At 50.4% G+C, this 22,424-nt stretch overlaps 1 protein-coding gene and 1 pseudogene across 3 annotated transcripts in view; both read left to right on the forward strand.

Annotated features, from left to right (window-relative positions):
- Positions 1–22,424, forward strand: part of PBX4 (PBX homeobox 4) — a 57,913-nt gene that overhangs the window by 28,886 nt on the left and 6,603 nt on the right. For both annotated transcript variants that reach the window (XM_050769706.1, XM_050769705.1), the window contains exons 3-5: positions 20,454–20,701; positions 20,988–21,178; positions 21,715–21,850. In XM_050769706.1, the coding sequence (XP_050625663.1) occupies positions 20,454–20,701; positions 20,988–21,178; positions 21,715–21,850 (575 nt within the window). The remainder of the gene's footprint in view (positions 1–20,453; positions 20,702–20,987; positions 21,179–21,714; positions 21,851–22,424) is intronic.
- LOC126942344 (PHD finger-like domain-containing protein 5A) lies at positions 2,952–12,257 on the forward strand (annotated as a pseudogene). Its single transcript, XR_007721537.1, has one exon. The product of XR_007721537.1 is annotated as a PHD finger-like domain-containing protein 5A (transcript).

The raw sequence follows: 22,424 nt of genomic DNA on the forward strand, positions 1-22,424 counted from the left end.
ATGGTGAACCACCCCCACCCCTCCCTCACCCACCCATCTCTACTGAAAATACAAAAACTAGTTGGGCATGGTGGCAGGTGCCTGTAATCCTAGCTACATGGGAGGCTGAGGCAGAAGAATCACTTGAACCCAGGATGTGAGGGTTACAGTGAGCTGAGATCACACCACTGTACCCCCGCCTGGGTGACAGAGTGAGACTCTGCCTCTAAAAAAAATAAAAATAAAAAATAAAGTTTGTCACATCGATGTTCCCAGTGAGGACTCAGGTGTGGCCTGAATTCACACAGTGGTGTTTGGCACCAGAGCGGGGACAGCCTGGCACATTGGAATGGCTCAGGCTTTACCTCCACGTGAGCATGAGTGACAGCTTGTGTGAAAAGCTTCAGATCTTAGATCTTGAGTGGGCAGGCAGCTTCAAGACGGCGTACTGAGCCCCAGAGGCCCCTTGCAGACCCACCCGGCCATCCCATCCTGGGCGGTTCTCAAAAAGGGGCCTGCTTTGCCTTCTCTACCCTGTGACTGTGTCTCTGGGAAGCGAGAAGTTTCTCAGCCAGGCCTGTTGTGCTGCAGGAACTCTTGCTGTGCCATAGGAGTGCACAGAGCCCCGTTCAGAGGAGCAAATGTAAATAATGCATAACATCAGGGAATGCCTTTTTGTCTTCCTGACTGATGATTGGCCTTGCTAGTAGTTGGCAGGCATAAGCCATTCTCAGGTCTGTTGCAATTACAGAATGGGGTTCTGTAGGTTCAGCCAGGAAGCTGGGGTGTTGTGGTGCTCATGGGGGTTCCTTGGTCCCAGCAGTCACCCTAAGGCCCACGAGTCACCTATCTGGAACTGAGATCCTTTTTCTAATTAGCTGTACCCTGGGGTTGAGTCCCATGTACATTTCTTTAGGGTTCTTCTGGGAGTAGACCCCCAGGAGCTGGGGGACTTATTCTCCAGGTTGATTGGAGTGTCCTTTCCTCCCCTCAGTCTCAGGGTAACTCACGAATCGAGCCCCTGAGTCTGATCAGCCAGGTGGCTCCAGACACTCACCGCAGGGCTGTTTACATTTGAATTAATTAAAACCAAATGCAATTAACCAGTGCATTCCTCAGCCACACCAGTGACATTTCAAGTCTCAGCAGCCACACAGGGCTGGTGCCGCCTATAATAGACAGATCTAGAACATTCCATCATTGCCAAAGTATCTGTCTGTTGGACAGAAAAATGGATCAGTATATATAAATATATAGATTAAGGAATCTGAAAACAACCTGATGTCCATGATAACTAGAAAAACAAAACGTGTGTCCCGGTGCCGTGGCTCATACCTGTAATTCCAGTACTTTGGGAGGCCGAGGTGGGTGGATCACTTGAGGTCAGGGGTTCAAGACCAGCCTGGCCAACATGGTGAAACCCCGTCTCTACTAAAAATATAAAGATTAGCCAGGCATGGTGGCATATACCTGTAATCCCAGCTATTCAGGAGGCTGAGGCATGAGAATCACTTGCACCTGGGAGGCAGAGGTTGCAGTGAGCTGAGATTGAGCCAATTCTCTCTAGCCTGGGCTACAGAGCAAGACTCTGTCTCAAAGAAAAAGAAAGAAAACAAAACGTGGTCCATCCATCCAATGGAGTATTATTCAGCCGTAAAGAGGAATGAAGTATTGGCACAGGCTACAACGTGGATGCACCTCGAAAACATGATGCTGGGTAGGAGAAGCCAGATGCGAAATGTCACATCACGTGCTATGTGATTCCATCCATATGAAGAGTCCAGATCAGGCAAATCCATAGAGACAGGAAGACTCGTGGTTGTCCCGGGGCTAGGGAGAGGGAGTAGAGAGTGACTGCTCATAGAGACAGGGTATCTTTAGGGAGGATGAGAATGTTAGCTAGTGGTGGTGGTCGCACAACCTTGGGAATAAACTAAAAACCACTGAATTATTCACTTGAAGCAGGTGAATGTTATGGCATGTTAATTATATCTCAATAAAGCTCACCTCAAGGACTGAGGGTCTTTGCTAGGGGCAGTATCTAAAACAGTGTGCCTATAGCTTAAGGCCTTAGTGCACATGCACATTCTTATGAATTAGCACTTTTTTGCTGCCTTTTAGAGCTTAACCATTGACGGAAACTGTCTCGTGTGCTTGCAGTTTTCTGGTTTGTCTTCTGACCTCTGACTCCTCTCCTGGAAGAACAGCATCAAGAAAGCGCAGGGCAGATCTGTGGTTCATCTCTGCCCTGTTGTGGGCTTGGCACACCGTAGATACTGAGATACCGGGGAACTCCTTTTTTCCTTTTTTCTTTTTTTCTTTTGAGATGGAGTCTCGCTCTGTCGCCCAGGCTGGAGTGCAATGGCACAGTCTCAGTTCACTGCAACCTCCACTTCCCGGGTTCAAGCAAGTCTCCTGCCTCAGCCTCCCAAGTAGCTAGGATTACAGGTGCCCACCACCACGCCCAGCTAATTTTTGTATTTTTAGTAGAGACGGGATTTCACCATGTTGGCCAGGCTGGTCTCAAACTCCTGACCTCAGGTGATCCACCTGCCTCAGCCTCCCAAAGTGCTGGGATTACAGGCAGGAGCAAGCATGAGCCACTGTGCCCGACCAGAATTTTTTTTTCTTTCTCTCTTTTTCTTTGTCTTTTTTTTTTTTCTTTGACGGAGTCTCACTTGGTCGCCCAGGCTGGAGTACAGTGGTGTGATCTCGGCTCACTGCAAACTCTGCCTCCTGGGTTCACGCCATTCTCCTGCCTCTGCCTCCCGAGTAGCTGGGACTACAGGCGCCCGCCGTCACACACCACTAATTTTTGGTATTTTTAGTAGAGATGGCATTTCACCGTGTTAGCCAGGATGATCTGGATCTCCTGACCTCATGATCTGCCCACCTCAGCCTCCCAAAGTGCTGGGATTACAGGTGTGAGCCACCACGCCCAGCCTCTTTTCATTTTATTTATTTATTTTTTTTTTTTGAGTCAAGATCTCGCTCTGTCACCCAGGCTGGAGGCACTGGAGTGGTCAAAGCTCACTGCTCCTTTGAATTCTCGAGCTCAAGCGATCCTCCCGCTTCAGCCTCTGGAGTAGCTGGACTATAAGTGGGCACCACCATGCCTGGATATTTTTTTGTGGAGATGGGATCTTGCTGTGTTGCCCAGGCTGGTCTTAAACTCTTGTCCTCAAGCAGTCCTCCCTTCTCAGCCTCTAAAAGTGCTGGGATTACAGGGATGAGCCAACCGGTCCAGCCCCAGTGAACTTACTGATAGATCAGTTCCTTGGGAAATTCTTTTTAGAGTAGTCAGGGCACTGGATGGCCTAAAACTCTTTGACTTTCAGGTTGGGAATTGGTTGGTCATGTTTAGTGTGCATGTTGCTAGGCTGGTTACCTCCCTATATGAGACTCAGCCAAAGAGGCGCCATACCTCATGGTGATTGTAGCCCAGCTCCTGAAGCTTCTAGACCTTTCCCCCATGGATCTCATTAGTTGTTGTTTGAAATTAGAGCATTTCTTCAGATGAAAAAATTGGGTCACACGGTGGCTCACACCTGTAATCCCAGCACTTTTGGAGGCTGAGGCGGGTAGATCACAAGGTCAGGAGTTCGAGACCAGCCTGGCCAACGTGGTGAAACCCCGTCTCTACTAAAAATACAAGAATTGTATGGTGGCCACCTTAGTTGGGAACTATGGCTAAACATTGTCCTGATTTGATCTTTTGCCGCAAGCAGGCTGGTGTTGCTATCAGAAGACTGTGTGAAAAATGTGATGGCAAGTGTGTGATTTGTGACTCCTATGTGCGTCCCTGCACTCTGGTGCGCCTATGTGATGAGTGTAATTATGGATCTTACCAGGGGCATTGTGTGATCTGTGGAGGCCCTGGGGTCTCTGATGCCTATTATTGTAAGGAGTGCACCATCCAGGAGAAGAATAGGGATGGCTGCCCAAAGATTGTCTATTTGGGGAGCTCTAAGACCTCTTCTATGAACACAAAAAATATGGCTTCAAGAACAGGGTGATTGGTGGGTGGCCTCCTCCTCCCCGCCACCCCACATCAAGCTGCTGCAGCTGCCAGAAAAGATGCCTACTATTACCAGCAGAAAGGGAGCGGAGCCCAGAGCATCACCAGGAGTGCCTGCTGGTGTACTGGCGGCTTGCCACCCCCTCCTCTCCCTTCACCCAGACATGTAGTCGGGATGGAAAAGGATTCTTCACAGAGCACTTTGGCACACCGTATCAGAGAAAAATTGATAGATTAATTAATGGTTTTTACTGAATTCAAGAAGCAAAGATCTGTTCTCCATATTGATATGTTCTCCCTCAACCAGGATCTTCTAAAAAGAAATAATATTTTAGCCTTCTGCTTGAGTAGTTGACTGTGAAACTACGCCCAGTGAAAAACATGTTCTTGCAGCAACTCTGGTGGCAGCTGTCCTTGAGGAACCTTCAGTGTGTGGTGGGAAGCTATCAGAACAAGAAATGTAGGCATTTACTCTTTTTTTTTTTTTTTAATTTGAGACGGAGTCTTGCTCTGTCACCCAGGCTGGAGTACAATGGCTTGATCTCGACTCATCAAAAATTCCACCTGCCGGGGTCAAGCAATTCTCCTGCCTCAGTTGCCCAAGTAGCTGGGATTATAGGCACCTACCACCACACCCGGCTAATTTTTGTATTTTTAGTAGAGATGGGGCTTCACCACGTTGGCCAGGGTGGTCTCGAAATCCTGACCTCAGGTGATCCACCTACCTCAGCCTCCCAAAGTGCTGGTATTACAGGCATGAGCCACCGCTCCCGGCCTACTGTTTTAACACTTGTGCTGGTGTCATGTTATTTTCATTCTGAGAAACTGGAAACTCTTTCTGTTGCTATTATAGTAATAAAGTTGGTGTTTATTTTCTGGTAGTCAAAAAACAAAATTTAGCTGGGCAGGGTGGCAGGTGCCTGTTTTTCTTTTCTTTTTTTTTTTTTTTAGTGGAGTCTCACTCTGTCACTCAGGCTGGAGTGCAGTGGCGCCATCTCGGCTCACTGTAACCTCCACCTCCTGGGTTCAAGCGATTCTCCTGCCTCAGCCTCCTGAGTAGATGGGACTACAGGTGCGTGCCACCATGCCCAGCTAATTTTTTGTATTTTTAGTAGAGACGGGGTTTTAATGTGTTAACCATGATGGTCCCAATCTCCTGACTTCGTGATCCATCCACTTCGGCCTCCCAAAGTGCTGGGATTACAGGCATGAGCCATTGTGCCCGGCCAAGTGCTGTTTTTCTTAGCTGTGGCCCTTAAATGTTTGCAACTCCTCACAGGGGCCTTGTTTTTCCAGATGTGCTGCCTGGCACATCTGAAAAAATACATATTACAATGTTTTACTGTCTTCCTTTTGCCCTGTTACCACGTGCAGGGACAGTAGCACAGAAAAACAAGCCTAAACCGCATGTCATTTTTATTCAGCATCAGCAGTTCATATAATTGTTTGTTTGTTTATTTTGTGAGATAGGGTCTTGCTCTGTCACCCAGGCTGGAGTACAGTGGCGTGATCATGGCTCAATGCATTCTTGACTTCCCAGGTTCAGGTGATCCTCCCACCTCAGCCTCTCAAATAGCTGAGACTACAGATACAAGCCACCTTGTCTGGCAAATTTTTGTATTTCTTATAGATGGGGGTCTTGCTATGTTGCCCAGGCTGGTCTTGAACTCCTGGGCTTAAGTGATCCTCCCATCTCAGTCCCTCAAAGTGCTAGGATTACAGGCATGAACCACCACATGCTCGGCCTATTTATTTTTTAAATGTACAAAACAGTAGGAACTTTTTTAAAAAATCACCTAATAGTTTATTTCAGAACTGCAGGGTTTTAATTAACAAACATGTAAACATATGGAAATGAAATTAATTTGCATATTTGGTTGTGGTTCCAGCATCTTCATTTCTCACGTGTCCGTGTGAAAAGATCACCAAACAGGCTTCGTGTGAGCAACATGGCTGTTTATTTCACCTGGGTGCAGGTGGGCTGAGTCCGAAAAAGGAGTCAGCAAAGGGTGATGGCATTATCATTAGTTCTTACAGGTTTTGGGATACGCAGTGGAGTTAGGAGCAATGTTTTATGGGCTGCGGGTGGATCTCACAAAGTACATTCTCAAGGGTGGGGAGAATTACAAAGAACCTTCTTAAGGGTGGAGGAGATTACAAAGTACATTGATCAGTTAGGTTGGAGAAGAAACAAATGACAATGGTGGAATGTCATCAGTTAAGGCTATTTTCCTTTCTTTTGTGGATCTTCAGTGGCTTCAGGCCATCTGGATGTTTACGTGCAGATCACAAGGGATATGATGGCTTAGCTTGGGCTCAGAGGCCTGACACTTCAGTTATGACTGGTTGTGATATGTTTTAATTAGAGATGATGGAGATTTGCCTAGTGTGATAATCCCTCAGTTGGATGAATATCTAGTGTGTGGCAGTCACTATTTCAGAAACTGATGAGTGTTTGTTAAGGGTTATTCTTTTTAAAGTCCTGTGGATCTGAGAAACTTCCATGACTTAAGAATTTATCTAGAATGTTACTTTTTTTTTTTTTTTTTTGAGATGGAGTCTCGCTCTGTCACCCAGGCTGGAGTATCTTGACTCACCTCAATCTCTGCCTCCCAGGTTCAAGAGATTCTCCTGCCTTAGCCTCCCAAGTAGCTGGGATTACAGGTGTGCACTACCACGCCCAGCTAATTTTATATTTTTAGTAGAGATGGGGTTTCGCCATGTTGGCCGGACTGGTCTGTCTCAGAGAACAGAACAAAGCCTGTTCTAGTGCCTGTCCTAGAATGTTACTTAAATGAACTAACCTGTGGGATGTGGCCTAAAAGGTAAAGCCAGGCAGTTCTCAATACAAACAGTCTGGGTTCTAGAAGTCTCTTTGTTTAGAGTTAAGGAGTAACCTCAGTGCCCATGATGCCCAGGAAACCATAAGATAAAACAGCCCTTGGGCCCGAAGGTGGCTCACGCCTGTAATCCCAGCCCTTTGGGAGGCCAAGGGGGGGCGGTTCGCGAGGTTAGGAGCTTGAGACCAGCCTGGCCAACATAGTAAAACCCCAACTCTACTAAAAATACAAAAATTAGCCAGGTATGGTGGGGCATGCCTGTAGTCCCATCTACTCGGGAGGCTGAGGCAGGAAAATTGCTTGAACCCTGGAGGTGGAGGTTGCAGTGAGCCGAGATTATGCCACTGCACTCCAGCTTGAGCAACAGAGTGAGACTTCATCTCAAAAAAAAAACCAAAAAACAAAAATAAAAAAAGTAAAAAGCCCTTGGTTGTGTCAGACCACACCTTGAGGTCTGTTGGGGGCAGTGTGGAGGTTAGGAGGAGTTGTCCGTTACATCCATGACTCTCTGGGTGGCTCCAGCTGTAGGGACACCCTTCAGCCTATGAATGGGTCACATCTTCTTCGTCGTGCCGTGCTGCCTGCTGGTCTGTCCCACTCCCGAGTTTCTGGTCTCCTTGACTGGACCCTGCTGGTCTGAGCCGAGGAGGGACCTCCCTGCCTACCTGTGTCTGATTTGAAGCAGTGGCTCTAAAATATCTCCAGGAAGACTGGGGTTTGCTGTGGGGTTTGAGGACATGCCCATTATCAGGTTAAGGAAGGTTCTTTCTATTCTTTGATTTGCCTAAGGGTTTTATTTTTTTGAATCAGAGTCTCGTTCTGTCACCCAGGCTGGAGTGCAGTGGCACAATCTTGGCTCACTGCAACCTCCGCCTCTTGGGTGCAAGCAATTCTCGAGCCTCTACCTCCTGAGGAGCTGGGATTACAGGTGTGCGCCACCACACCCAGCTAATTTTTCTTTCTTTTTTTTTTTTTTTGAGACAAAGTTTCACTCTTGTTGCCCAGGTTGTAGTGCAATGCCATGATCTTGGCTCACAACCTCCACCTCCTGGGTTCAAGCGATTCTCCTGCCTCAGCCCCCCGAGTAGCTGGGATTATAGGCGTGTGCCACCACGCCCAGCTAATTTTGTATTTTTAGTAGAGATGGGGTTTCTCCATGTTGGTCAGGCTGGTCTCCAACTCCTGACCTGAGGTGATCCGCCCGCCTCGACCTTCCAAAGTAGTGGGTTTACAGGCGTGAGCCACCACGCCCAGGTAATTTTTCTATTTTTACTAGAGATGGGGTTTCACTATGTTGGCCAGGCTGGTCTGGAACTCCTGACCTCAGGTGATCCCTCCCAACCCCAGCCTCCTAAAGTGCTGGGATTAGGGCATGAACCACCATGCCTGGCCAGGTTTGCCCAAGGGTTTTAATTGATTTTGTTAATTTTCTGTATCTTTTTATTGGCCGGGAAGGGGGTCTTGCTTTGTGGATCTGACTGGAGTACAGTGGCATAGTCACAGCCCACTGCAGCTTCAACCTCCAGGGCTCAAGCAATCTTCCTGTCTCAGCTTCCTGAGTAGCTGGGATTACAGGTGTGTGCCACCACACCTGACTCATTTTTAAAAACTTTTTGTAGAGATGGGGTTTTGCTGTGTTGCCCAGGTTGGTCTCAAACTCCTGAACTGAAGTGATCTTCCCACCTCAGCCTCCCAAAATGCTGGGATTACAGGTGTGAGCCACTGCACCTGGCCTTTCTGCATCTTTGTTTTGTTTTGTTTTGTTTTGTTTTTTTGAGATGGAGTCTCGCTCTGTTGCCCAGGCTGGAGTGCAATGGTGCGATCTCGGCTCACTGCAAGCTCCACCTTCCGGATTCAAGCTATTCTCATGTCTCAGCCTCCCGAGTAGCTGGGATCACAGGCGCCCGCCACCACGCCCAGCTAATTTTTCTGTTTTTAGTAAAGATGGGGTTTCACCATGTTGGTCAGGTTGGTCTCCAACTCCTGACCTCAGGTGATCCACCTGCCTCAGCCTCCCAAAGTGTTGGGATTACAGGCGTGAGCCATCGCCCGTGGCCTTTTTTTTTTTTTTTGAGACAGAGTCTCTCCCAGTCGCCCAGGCGAGAGTGCAGGAGCGTGATCTCAGCTTACTGCAAACTCTGCCTCCCAGGTTCAAGCAATTCTCCTGCCTAACCCTCCCAAGTAGCTGGCATTACAGATGCCCACCACCATGCCTGGCTAATTTTTGTATTTTTAGTAGAGACGGGGTTTCACCATGTTGGCCAGGCTGGTCTTCAACTCCTGACTTCGTGATCCACCCGCCTCCCAAAGTGCTGGGATTAAAGGCGTGAGCCACCACGCCTGGCCTTCTGTATCTTTGAAGCTATGGCTTTTCTCCTTTCAGTTATGGCAGTGATTTACATTGATTTTCATGTACATTTCTTTACATTCATTTTCATTTACATTGATGATATACACTGGTAAACTTTGAAAGCACCTGTGTGCAGAGATAATTCCTCTTGGTTATGATTTATTTATACATACACAGATGCGGCCGACTTCAGTTTGATTGTCTATTTAGCCATTTCAGTCCTATGACATGAATGAGACTGGACTATGATTTTCTCCCTCAACTCTGTCTTAAGTTCGCAGCAAAGTTCTCCAAACAATGATTGGGTGGCTTTTCCTAGTTCTGTTCTCTGAGGCAGTTTGTTGGAGAAAGGGATTCTTCCTTCTTTGAGAGCCTGGTAGCACTGTCTATAAAATGGCCCAGTGTCCTTCATATGTGGGCAGGGAAGGGTTTCTTAGCGCAAGCTCCTGTTTTCTGAGCATTATTCTGTGAGGCCAGGCATGGGATGTTTCCAGGTGATCAGGGCAGTTCCAGACTCAGGTAGCAGAGACAGCCATGCACCCTCAGGGCCATAGAGTAGAGAGATGGGGCCAGCAGAAGGGAGGGACAGCTTCTGGGGACATGTGTGAGCCAGGACCTGACTGATGGGACACATCCGCTTTCTGTTTTTTTGAGACGGAGTCTCACTCTCACCCAGCCTGGAATGCAATGGCACGATCTCGGCTTACTGCAATCTCTGCCTCCTGGGTTCAAGCGATTCTCCTGCCTCAGCCTCCTGAGTATCTGGGACTACAGGTGCCCCCCACCATGCCCGGCTACCTTTTTTTTTTTTTTTTAATTTTTTGTAGAGAAGGGGTTTCACCATGTTGGTCAGGCTGGTCTCAAACTCCTGACCTCATGATCCACCTGCTTCAGCCTCCCAAAGTGCTGGGATTGCAGGCATGAGCTACTGTGCCCAGCCCACCTCCGCTTTCTTGCTGGGAAAGAGCTCATGACTCAGGCCTGAGCTTGGTGTTCCTGGAGCCCTGGTGAAACAGGAGTGTTCCCTTCTCCCCCTTGTAGGGCGTGCGACAGGGGTGTGGCTCACTTATTCGGTGCCAGCAGCTCAAAGCCCTAGTGGGGAGCATGCGGGGGAGCAGGTGGGGGAAGCGTGGGCTCCAACCCCATAGCAACAGCTCAGTGTCTAGGGTTGTGTTTCCAGCTCCCAAAGCCCCAGTGGGCGTGCGTTACAGTGTGCTCTTTCAGCTTAGCTGTCCCTGTCCGCAGGTGGCTTGTGTTAATCAGCTCAGTTAGACCCTCTGCCCTATCTCAAGGATAAAGGGCTTTCTGTATTCTGGGGTTCTTGTCTTAGTGTACTGGAAAAATCGGATCACATGTGGGCTTGGAGAATGAGTACAAGGTTTTATTGAGTGGTGTAGGTAGCTCTCAGCAGATGGATGGGGAGCCCAAAGGGGGTTGGATTGGGAAGGTGGTCTTGCCCTGGAGTTGGGCTGCTCAGCGACTGGGCTCTCTTGGACTTCCCTCGGTGTCCACATCGTTCCGCCTTCAAGCCCGCCAGCGTCTATTGGTGTGTTCTGCTAGTGTGTTCCTCTCGACGTCCAGCTGCTTGTGTGTGTCTGCTTAAGGTCTCAGGCTTATTTGGGCACAAGATGGGGGGCGTGGCAGGCCAAAAGGCAACTTTTTGGCCACGAAAACAGAAATGCTTGTTCTCACTTAGGTCCAAGGGTGGAGCCCTTGCTAGGGACCCCGCCCTTCTCTACCCAGCACTTCCCTGCCCTACTCCCATATCACTGGGAAGCTAGATTGGAACTTAGAGGTGAGAGGTGCCAGCAGCAGCAGGGTTTGGGGGTGGGAGGAGGTGCCAGGAGCAAATGAGGCCAGATCCCAAAGGTAAGGGGCCTTGGGTTCTCATGGAAGAGTCCTGCTGGCCTTCTGCCTTCACAGTGTTGGGCTCCCCAGCCTCCTGCTGGGGCTACCCCATGATGTTCTTCACATCCCAGGGCACTCTCCTGGGCCAAGGAACACTCTCCTTGGCCAATAACCTCATCTAGTCCCTCAGCTCCCAAAACCAATGGCAGCACTGCATGGCCTGGGTTGCCGCAGCCTTCCTGACACCCCTGGGCTGGCATTCTTGGGGTTAGACAGGCCTGCTTCCCACCGAACAGGTCTCTCAAAGCGAGTAGGTCGCTCCTGCTGCAGCGTGGTCTTTGTCTCCCCTTCCTTGTTTGGTGTCCTGGCGTTTTCTCCACTGGAAGCGCTGGAGCAGGCGCTCTGCCCTGTGTCATCACCTGGACACAGGAACGCGGAACTCTGGCTCTTTCTAGGTGGCAATGCCACTGCCACCCGAAAGACAGTAATGACGCAGAGGGGAAGCAGGCATCCTACAGATGTGTGCGAGGAAATAGGTTTACTCTCAATTCTGGACTGTTCCACCCAGCTCTTATGGACCCTGAGAGTTTGGATCTGGGACTGGGGTGGTTCAGAGGCTCATCGGAGTTTCAAGCAGCTGCTCAGGCTCAGCCTTCAGGGCCCTCCAGCCTCAGGCAGGGTTTTGGCCACCCCAGCATGGTGGCCATGTAAAACAGAAGCAAGATGAACTACTGGGGAAAAGAAAGGAAAAATAAAACAGACATACAAGTCAGTAAGGCCAAAAGTTGTGTTAAATTCAGTAGACGTCAAATTACTCTGTCAAATTGCAATACATTTCCACGTGCAGATGCTGGTGTCTATGCTGGCCTCGCTGTAGACAGGTGACCGGTGTGGGCTGGCCCAGAGGACAGATCACCTTTCTAGGAGTCCTAAACAAAGTAAAATCCGGCTGGGTGTAGTGGTCCATGCCTGTAATCCTAGCACTTTGGGAGGCCAAGGCCGGAGGATCATTTGAATTCAGGAGTTCAAGACCAGCCTGGGCAACATGGCAAAACCTCATCTCCACAAAAAAATATAAAAATTAACTGGGGCCGGGCGCGGTGGCTCAAGCCTGTAATCCCAGCACTTTGGGAGGCCGAGATGGGCGGATCACGAGGTCAGGAGATCGAGACCATCCTGGCTAACACGGTGAAACCCCGTCTCTACTAAAAAATACAGAAAACTAGCCGGGCGCGGTGGCGGGCGCCTGTAGTCCCAACTACTCGGGAGGCTGAGGCAGGAGAATGGCGTGAACCCGGGAGGCGGAGCTTGCAGTGAGCTGAGATCTGGCCACTGCACTCCAGCCTGGGCGACAGAGCGAGACTCCGTCTCAAAAAAAAAAAAAAAAATTAACTGGGCAGGGTGGCGCATGCCTGTAGCCCCAGCTACTCAGGAGGCTGAGCCGGGAGGATCACTTGAGCCCAGGAAGTCAAGGCTGCAGTGAGCTGAGATTGTGCCACTGCACTCCTGCCTGAGTGACCTTCCCAATAGCTGGTGTTTTCTTTTAAGCAGTTGGGGTCTAAGTACAGAAGGTTATTTGTCACCTGCCTCCCCTATCCCTGTCCTCCAATATCAGAGGCCTTGTTTAGGGAGGAAGCACCCTCACAACATGAGAGTGACTCCTTGCCAGAATTCCTTGTAGAACTTATTTCCTTATTACCTTTGGCTCTTTGACTACAAGATAAGCTGGAGCTGATGGAAGTTGAGCTCTCATTCTGAAAATCGGGACAGGAAAGTTAACCTCAGCCCAGGTCCCAGTTACCGCGCTGGGTCCCACCGGCAGAGCTGTGGCCAGTGGCCCCGTTCTTTCCAAGGGCCACTGCTCAGGAGGCCGGTAGCGTAGGAGATCCTGGTAGCAGCAGCAAGACCCTGGTTCTTATCCCCCCAGGGCAAGCAGCAGCCACTTGTCATCCTCAAAGCTCAGGCCCAGCACTCAGTAGGTGCTCAGGAAGTGACTGAAAAAGCCTCGAAAGGTTTCTAGAAAGCAGGAAGTCCCCATGTTTTCTCCTTAATGTCAGTTTTCACCTGTGCAGAGTCACCGGCACTGTCAGTTCCAGACTTGGTGGGTGGACCCAAGGGCAGGTGGATGTGCGTGTCTGCGCCTGCGCCTGTGTGATCGGAGCAAGCTATGACTATGGGTGCCCACTGCGACTCAGGTCGCACACTAGGCTTGGGTTCTCTGTCACCAAAGGACTCCTCAGAGAGAGGTTTGGCTGCCTCTCACCAGGCGTCAACCCTCTGTTTCAGATTCCACAGTTTAATCCGTCTCCAGTGCTCATTCCGGTTGTGGATGGTAGGGGGAGATGGGGAGGAGGCTCAGCCTCCACGATCGATTGATTGGCACAGGAGGCCCTGCCTCTGCTTTTGAGGGGCCAGCTTCTTGCTGATTGGAGACAGCAGGGAGGGCGTGAGGTGAGTGTTTTGCTTAGTCCCACACCCTGATGCGCTCCGTGCCGGGCCTGTGGTTCTATGTAATTCCATCCAGTCAGGTGCCTGCAGCAGCTCCGTTCACAACTGGGGCCTGCATCCAGCAGTGACCATTGACAGCCACATGATTGGAAAGTGGCAGACCCAAGGGGTCAGTCAGGGCACCTGATTTAATCCATGGGTTAGTCTTCTCCCTGGGGGGCTGGGGTCCCAGAGATGGTTCCCACTTGCTGTGGCAAGGAGGCAGGAGCATAGCCCACTGCCAAGTGAGAGCACTGCTGAGTGGGTGAGGGGGCAGGTGAGCAGCTTGGGGAAGTCAGGACAAGGGAGGGTCCCCTCTGAGCCTTCTGCTTTTTCTCACATCTTTGTTCCTGAGGAGAAAAATTAAAGCAACGTGGGGTTATGTTCCTTTCTTAATCTACTCAGGCCACCCTAACAAAATGCCACAGACTGGGTGGTTTACAAAGTAGAAACTTATTTCTCACAGTTCTGGGACCTAGAAAGTCCCAGACGAAGGTGCTGGCCAGGTAAAGTTCATTATGAGGCCTTTTTCTTGGCTTGTAGGCGGCCGCCATCTTGCTGTGAGCTCACATGACCTCTGAGGGAAAGCGAGCTCTCTGGGGTCTCTGCCCATCAGGACATTAATCCTGTCAGATCAGGGCTATATCCTTATGACCTCATTTAACCTTAATCACCTCCTAAAAGCCCCACCTCCAAATAGTCATGTTGAGACTTAGGGCTTCAACATGTGAATTTGGAGGTAACACAAACATTCGGCTCACAGCATTGCCATATTGTTTCTTAGAAAAACATAATCCTGATTTTATTTTATGTCATTGTTTGATTTACTGGGGTTTCTGTCATACACAGTAAGTTGGGAACAGAAGGAAACCTGGCAGTTTGAGGAGGGGGGTGCCTTTGTTTCAGGTCTGTTTCCCCATGTGAATGCCTCTAACAGATGGTATCCCTGAACCGAGCTTCTGGTACCTCCAGCCTCCCTGCCTGCCAGTCAAGGGCCCTGGGGGAGCTGAGGAGCACAGCTGAGAAGCTCTGGAACAGTCACCGGAACTGAGCTTGCTGTAATTGATGGTAACGCATGTCTAATGACCATAATTAGGCTAGCAGCAGTGTACGGGGAGCACAAAGGCACGGTGCTGAGGGAGCTGTTGTAGGCGCCACCCAAGTGGCAGCTGGCAGGGCAGATGTCCCCAGCATAGACTGATGGTGGCGACTAAGGCACGGCGGTTCTCCTTGGTAACTTAGCTTTTTAAGTTTTGCTTCTGCTCATAATACGTATATAGCAAAAATGCATACTTTTTTTTTTTTTTTTTTTGAGACGGAGTCTCACTCTGTTGCCCAGGCTGGAGATCTCAGCTCACTGCAACCTCCACCTCCTGGGTTCAGGCAGTTCTCCTGCCTCAGCCTCCCAAGTAGCTGAGATTACAGGCATGTGCCATCACACCCACCTAATTTTTTTTTTTTTTTTTTTTTAGTAGAGATGGGTTTTCACCGTGTTGGCCAGGCTAGTCTCGAACTCCTGGCCTCAAATGATCCGCCTGCCTCAGCCTCCCAAAGTGCTGGAATTATAGGCGTGAGCTACCGCACCTGGCCTCAAAAATGCATAATCTTTTTGTTTGTTTGTTTGTTTTTGCCGGGTGTGGTAGCAGGTACCTGTAGTCCCAGCTACTCAGGAGGCTGAGGCAGGAGAATGGCATGAACCCGGAAGGCGGAGCTTGCAGTGAGCCGAGATTGCACCACTGCACTCCAGCCTGGGTGACAGAGTGAGACTCTGTCTCAAAAAAAAAAAAAAAAAAAAAGGCTTATCACATCTGATTGCCTCATAAAGGCACCCTCAAAAGACTCACAGGTGACATCACAGGGCCCGAGGGTGACAGGTATGCTGTCTGTGCCCAAAGTCATGCACATCTGCACCCTTCTGGTTCCCCACGATTACAAACACTGTGCCTCCTGTAAATACATCTTTGTTTGTAGGTGTCAGTACCCCATAGGATAAATTCTAGGTACAGAATGGGAATTTGGAGATTAAAGATTATGCAGTTTTTCAAGGTTAACCAGTATCTCAAAACTCTTCTCCAGAAATGCTGTACAATGCATACCCCTTGAAGAGTAACTGGAAAGGCACAGGTGTTCTCACTTTAATTTGAGAGCTTTTTTGTTCTTGTTTTTGTTCTTTAACATAGAGTCTCGCTCTGTTGCCCAGGTTGGAGTGCAGTGGCGCGATCTTGGCCCACTACAACCTCAGTCTCCCGAGCAGCTGGGATTACAGGCGTGTATCACTATGCTCAGCTAATTTTTGTATTTTTAGTAGAGATGGGGTTTCACCATGTTGGCCAGGCTGGTCTTGAACTTTTGACCTCAGGTGATTCGCCCGCCTCAGCCTCTCACTATAATTTGAGAGTTTTAATTGGAGGACAGTAAGTCCTGTGGGTTTTGTTATATTTTTTAAAAATCCTCAGGCCAGCTGTGGTGGCTCACATCTATAATCCCAGCACTTTGGGAGACCAAGGTGGAGGCTCGCTTGAGGCCAGGAGTTTGAGACCAGCCTGGGCAACATAGTGAGACCCCATCTCTACAAAAATAAAAAATTAGCCAGGTGTGGTGGCATGTGTATAGTTCCAACTACTCAGGAAGCTGAGGCAAGGGGATTGCTTGACCCCAGGAGGTCGAGGTTACAGAAAGCTATGATGATGCTACTATATTCCACCCTAGGCAACAAAGACAGACCCCCAAAATAATAAATACAATAAAAATCCTCAACATTTAGTGTGGTGCCTGCACTTTGGGAGGCCAAGGTGCGCAGATCACGAGGTCAGGAGATCGAGACCATCCTGGCCAACGTAGTGAAAACCCATCTCTACTAAATATACAAAAATTAGCTGGGCATGGTGGCGTGTGCCTGTAATCCCAGCTACTTGGGAGGCTGAGGCAGGAGAATCACTTGAACCAGGGAGTCGGAGGTTGCAGTGAGCCAAGATCGTGCCACTGCATCCAGCCTGGCAACAGAGCGAGACTTTGTCTCAAGAAAAAAAAAATTTTTTTTTAGAGACAGGATCTCACCATGTTGCCCAGGCTGGTCTCAAACTCCAGAGGTCAAGCAATCCTACCACCTCAGCCTCCCAAAGTGCTGGGATTATAGACATAAGCCCCCTGGCCCAGCCCCTAAATACATAAATGAATGAATGAAAGAATGCCACATATTCTGCGGCAGCCCTGCATTTCACACCCACATGAACACACACTCTCATTAAGCTGCATGTGCCAACATTGACTGTGCTCCTTTCCCTATTTCAACTGGGCCTGTAATGGAAGGTGTGGAGGTGGCTTTTCTCGCCCCGGCTGTCAGAGCATGCCGGGGTTCCTGTGTGCAGGGACTGGGTCCTGTGTATCCTCCGCCCACGAATGACGCCTGGCTGGGACCTCCACGGGTGCTCAGGAAGGAGCTGCTGAACAAGATTCAGGGGCATGTGGGACATCTGTGCTTGTCAGAGGCCATGCAAGGCTCCGCAAGGGAACAGTTCCAAAGGCAGGTCCAGAAGAATGTTAGAGACTGGGTTTCTTTTGAACAAAAGAGCGGCATGGTGTGTTTGAAGAGGGTCGGCCTGCAGGTGTGCATGAGGGATGGGAGGGGAGAGACTTTCCTCCGCAGGTCACAAAGGGCAGGAGAGGGTTAGCACAGTAGGGGCCCAGGGAGGGGTAAGTGGAAAGTTGATTGTTGAGGTGGAATCAATAGGATTTGAAAACAGAGGGACCACCAAGAGGACAGCCAGTGTCTGTTTTGAGCCAGGAGAGATTAGGAGGAGAGGGGAGCGTCATTACGAGGTATAGGCAAACACAGGCTAATTCTGGGAGCAGCCTTTACCTGGCTCTCCAAGGGTGTCCACATACTGTGACTGTCACCCATATCTGTAAGACCCAGATTGTGGGCACAGCACCCCATGAGCATCATTCCAAGTGGGCTGTCCTTGCTCATGGGTGCTGGCGGTGGGAGGAACTAAAACAGACAGCTGGAGCTTTTTTTTTTTTTTTTGAGACAGTCTCGCTCTGTCGCCCAGGCTGGAGTGCAGTGACGCAATCTTGGCTCACTGTAAGCTCCGCTCCCGGGTTCACGCCATTCTCCTGCCTCAGCTTCCCAAGTAGCTGGGACTACAGGTGCCCGCCACCACGCCTGGCAATTTTTTTTTGTATTTTTAGTAGAGATGGGGTTTCACCGTGTTAGCCAAGATGGTGGAGCTTCTTGAAGATGAAGTAAGATTGTTAGAAAACTGGGTCTCCAGGCTGGGCGTGGGGGCTCACGCCTGTAATCCCAGCACTTTGGGAGGCCGAGGTGGGCAGATCACCTGAAGTCAGGAGTTCGAGACCAGCCTGTTCAACATGGTGAAATCCCATCTCTACTAAAAATATAAAAGTTGTAATCAATAAACGATTTAATTCTCTTGAAAGAAAAAACAAAAAAACCCAAAAATTAGCCAGGTGTGGTGGTGCATGCTTGTAATCCCAGCTACTTGGGAGGCTGAGGTAGGAGAATTGCTTGAGCCCAGGAGGTGGAGACTGCAGTGAGCTGAGATCGCATCACTGCCCCCGAGCCTGGGCAACAGAGAGCGACTCTGTCTTTTTTTTTTTGAGTTGGAGTCTCGCTCTGTCGCCCAGGCTGGAGTGCAGTGGCCGGATCTCGGCTCACTGCAAGCTCCGCCTCCCGGGTTGACGCCATTCTCCTGCCTCAGCCTCCCGAGTAGCTGGGACTACAGGCGCCCACCACCTTGCCTGGCTAGTTTTTTGTATGTTTTAGTAGAGACGGGGTTTCACCGTGTTAGCCAGGATGGTCTCGATCTCCTGACCTCGTGATCCGCCCGTCTCGGCCTCCCAAAGTGCTGGGATTACAGGCTTGAGCCATCGCGCCCGGCCGACTCTGTCTTAAAAAAAAAAAAAAAAAAAAAAAAAAGCGGGGGGGGATGGAAATTGGGCCTCCAAACTGGAAGGCTGACTGCCAGCCGATAAAAGGGACACTTTTCCTTTAGCCATTTCAGAAAGAGCCTCGGTGTAGCCCAAAGAGACTGAGTGAGCTGGTGGTGAGAGGCCTTGAGTATGAGGTGGCGGGAACCTGCAGTTCAGCCTGGCACTCGGGGAGAAGGGGGTATTTTCTGAAGCTCTGAGGCCAAGGGCCACAGTGGCCACAGGCTGCAGGGAGCCAGCACCAAGTATAGCCTGAAGTGTCTGCTTAAATAAGTACGTGGAGGCAGAGGAGGGTGTCTATGAAGAGAGAGAGCCAAGCTTGAGTGATATTCACAAAAGCAGTTTGAGGAATATCCACTCCGATACAGTTCAGCCTCCCAAGGGGATGTATCCTGATGCCCTCATTCCTGGTAATGATTTTTCATAGACGTGGTGATAGAAATTTTAGAAACAGGCCAGGTGCAGTGGCTCACGCTTGTAATCCCAGCACTTTGGGAGGCCGAGGCAGGCGGATCATGAGGTCAGGAGTTCGAGACCAGCCTGGCCAACATAGTGAAACCTTGTCTCTACTAAAAATACAAAAATTAGCCGGGCGTGGTGGCATACACCTGTAGTCCCAGCTACTCGGGAGGCTGAGGCAGGAGAATCGCTTGAACCTGGGAGGCGGAGGTTGCAGTGAGTGGAGATCACACCATTGCACTCCAGCCTGGGTGACAGAGTGAGATTCCATGTCAAAAAAAAAAAAAAAAGCCTGATTCTAAGATAGCACTTTTTTTTTTTTTTCCCCTGGGACCGGGTCTCTCTGTCCTCAAGGCCGGAGTGCAGTGGCAAGATCTCAGCTCACTGCATCCTCTGCCTCCCGGGTTCAAGCAATTCTCCTGCCTCAGCCTCCCAAGTAGCTGGTATTACAGGTAGGCACCACCACGCTTGGCTAATTTTTGTATTTTTAGTAGAGACAGGGTTTCACCATGTTGGCCACGCTGGTCTCAAACTCCTGACCTCAAGTGATCCGCCCACCTGAGTTCCCAAAGTGCTAGGATTACAGGCATGAGCCGCTGTGCCTGGCCTTGAAGCCACCTTTTCACCCAGCCCCACCTGCGAAAGCTGCAGCTCCAGGCTTTTTACTTGGGAGAATGGGGCGCCATTGGCTGTGCTGCCCACGGCAGAATCTGGGAATGACCCTGGACTCTTCTCTGACACCTGTGTCTCAGGGCTCAAATCCTGGGGGTTCTCTGACTGCCCCGTAGCTGACCTGCAGACCCCATAGCTGTGTATACCTTGATGGTGGCTGCCCCTTGACTGCTTCCCCTGCAGTCCAGCCCTGCTCCTATGCAGGTCCCCTCTCTGCAGAGCTGGAATGGCTTTTCCAAATTGTAGAGTCCAGTAATTATCTTGTTTCTCTGCTTAAAATCTTTCAGTGGGTTATTTCATCTTTTCTGGCACTTTCTTCATCAGGCTTTTCCTCTCTAGCTTTATAACAGCACCCCCGCCCAACACACACTCCCCCACCCACCAGCCACAAGAGGCCTACAACTGCACAGTCCTGGGCCCAGGCCAGCCACGCTGCCGGTGCCAGCCTGCCACTTACCTTTATCAGTGTGCAGCATCTCGGGCGCCCCCTCTTCCCCAGCACTTCTGGAGACTCGGTTCAGGGGTTCAGGTGTCCCCAGCAACAGGCGCCTGCCTGGCCCTGCTGCGTGCACACAGCTGTGGCCAAGGTTTGCCCTCATGGGCCACGCCAAACTGCGACCTGTCTCTCCCCATTCCTCCCCAGAATGCACTCTGAGGATGGCACTTGAACCCATGTCTTAGCGGGGTGCTCAGTGTCCAGCATCTAATTTGGTGATAAAGTGGAGTATTCCTTTCTCCCGAAGGGTTCTATGCAAAAATCTTCAGACATAATGCCAGTGCTCACATGTTCTCATGGTTTGTTTTCTCTCCAGAAAATGAACTGTGATTTGTCCCCGTCTCTCTTATCTAGTGGTGAGCATCCGTGGCATTCAGGACGAAGATCCCCCTGGCGCCCAGCTCCTGAGGCTGGATAACATGCTGCTGGCCGAGGGCGTGTGCAGGCCCGAGAAGAGAGGAAGAGGAGGAGCGGTGGCCGGGGCCAGCACAGCAACACCAGGTGGCTGTCCAAATGACAATAGCATTGAGCACTCTGACTACAGGGCCAAGCTGTCCCAGATCCGACAGATTTACCACTCTGAGCTAGAGAAATATGAACAGGTGATCTTTCTGCATGGAAGAGTTTCTGTCATGTGAATGCGCATTTGTCAAAGCGAAACACGGAACGCTAACCACCTTTCTTTCGTGGTGCAGAACAGGGAGTCCATGCAGTTGGTCACTGCAGAGGTGGCCGATTTTTACTGAAAGCCCTTTCCATTTACTTAACAGTCACCCGCCGGTGTGTGAGCCACAGGGGGTGGCAGGCGGCCGCTCCGCTGTGGAACCTGCTGCCCCGTGCCACCCTGCTGCCTAGTCACAGGCCGGCGTGTCTGTGCTCCCACCCCAGGCATGCCGTGAGTTCACCACACACGTCACCAACCTCCTCCAGGAGCAGAGCAGGATGAGGCCCGTCTCCCCTAAGGAGATTGAGCGCATGGTCGGCGCCATTCACGGCAAGTTCAGCGCCATCCAGATGCAATTGAAGCAGAGCACCTGTGAGGCGGTGATGACCCTGCGCTCGCGGCTGCTTGATGCCAGGTCAGGGCCGCATGCACCCGAGACCTCAAGCGCTGGCTCTGAGGGACTGGAGGGAAGTAGTGCTGGCTTGGGTTGAAGACAGCCCTGGAGGCTGTGTCCGCAGTCACGGTTGGAGGCCTCACACAGCGTCTTGGGAGGAAGGCCCGAAGTATTGCTGTTTTCATTTTTATTTATTTTTATTTTGTTTTGGTTTTATTTATTTATTTATTTGAGACTGAGTCTCACGCTGGTGCCCAGGCTGGAGTGCAGTGGCACGATCTCGGCTCACTGTAAGCTCCGCTTCTTGGGTTCAAGCGATTCTCCTGCTTCAGCCTCCCGAGTAGCTGGGATTACAGGCACCCGCCACCATGCCCAGCTAATTTTTGTGTTTTTAGTAGAGACGGGGTTTCACTATATTGACCAGACTGGTCTCGAACTCCTAACCTCAAGTGATTGCTGTTTTCAGAACTACTGGAAAATCATACTCAGAACTAGAGGTGGGGGTGGTACTAGAGTCCTAGCATATTAACGCCGACAAAGGCTGGCTGTTTTTGCAGGCGCAAGCGGCGGAATTTCAGCAAGCAGGCGACGGAAGTGCTGAATGAGTATTTTTACTCGCATTTGAACAACCCATACCCCAGCGAAGAAGCCAAAGAAGAGCTGGCCAGGAAGGGCGGCATCACTGTCTCCCAGGTGACGTTCTCTCCTGCCATGCCTCCCCACGCCTGGGAGGAGTGGATGGTTAGGTCCCATGGGGACACCCAGGGAAGTTTGCTAAATGTGTGCAGAGGCCAGGCACGGCTGCTGGAATCTCAGTGCTTTGGGAAGATGAGGTAGGAGGGTTGCTTGAGTCCAGGAGTTCAAGACCAGCCTGGGCAACATAGTGAGACACTGTCTCTACAAAAAATTTAAAAAATTAGCTGGGCTTGGTGATGTGTACCTATGGTCTCAGCAACTTGGGATGCTGAGGTGAGGGGATCACTTGAGCCCAGGAGGGTGAGGCTGCAGTGAGCTATGATGGCGTCACTACATTCTACCCTGGATGACAGAGTAAGACCCTATCTCTGAAAAACAAAAAAAGTGTGGAACAGGAGCCAAGTCTCCCTACTGTGAGTCAGCCAGACTGGCTCAGATTCAGGCTCTGCATTACAAATGTGGGACTCTAGCACTCTCCCCCTTCATCTGTGAGGCAGGGGTGCAAGTGCACCCACAGAGAGACCTGGGAACTTCCTGAGGGATGCAGATGGAATGCGAGGTCCCAGAGGTG

The sequence above is a fragment of the Macaca thibetana genome, chromosome 19, assembly GCF_024542745.1.
Source record: "Macaca thibetana thibetana isolate TM-01 chromosome 19, ASM2454274v1, whole genome shotgun sequence".
In the NCBI taxonomy this organism is placed as follows: Eukaryota; Metazoa; Chordata; class Mammalia; order Primates; family Cercopithecidae; genus Macaca; species Macaca thibetana.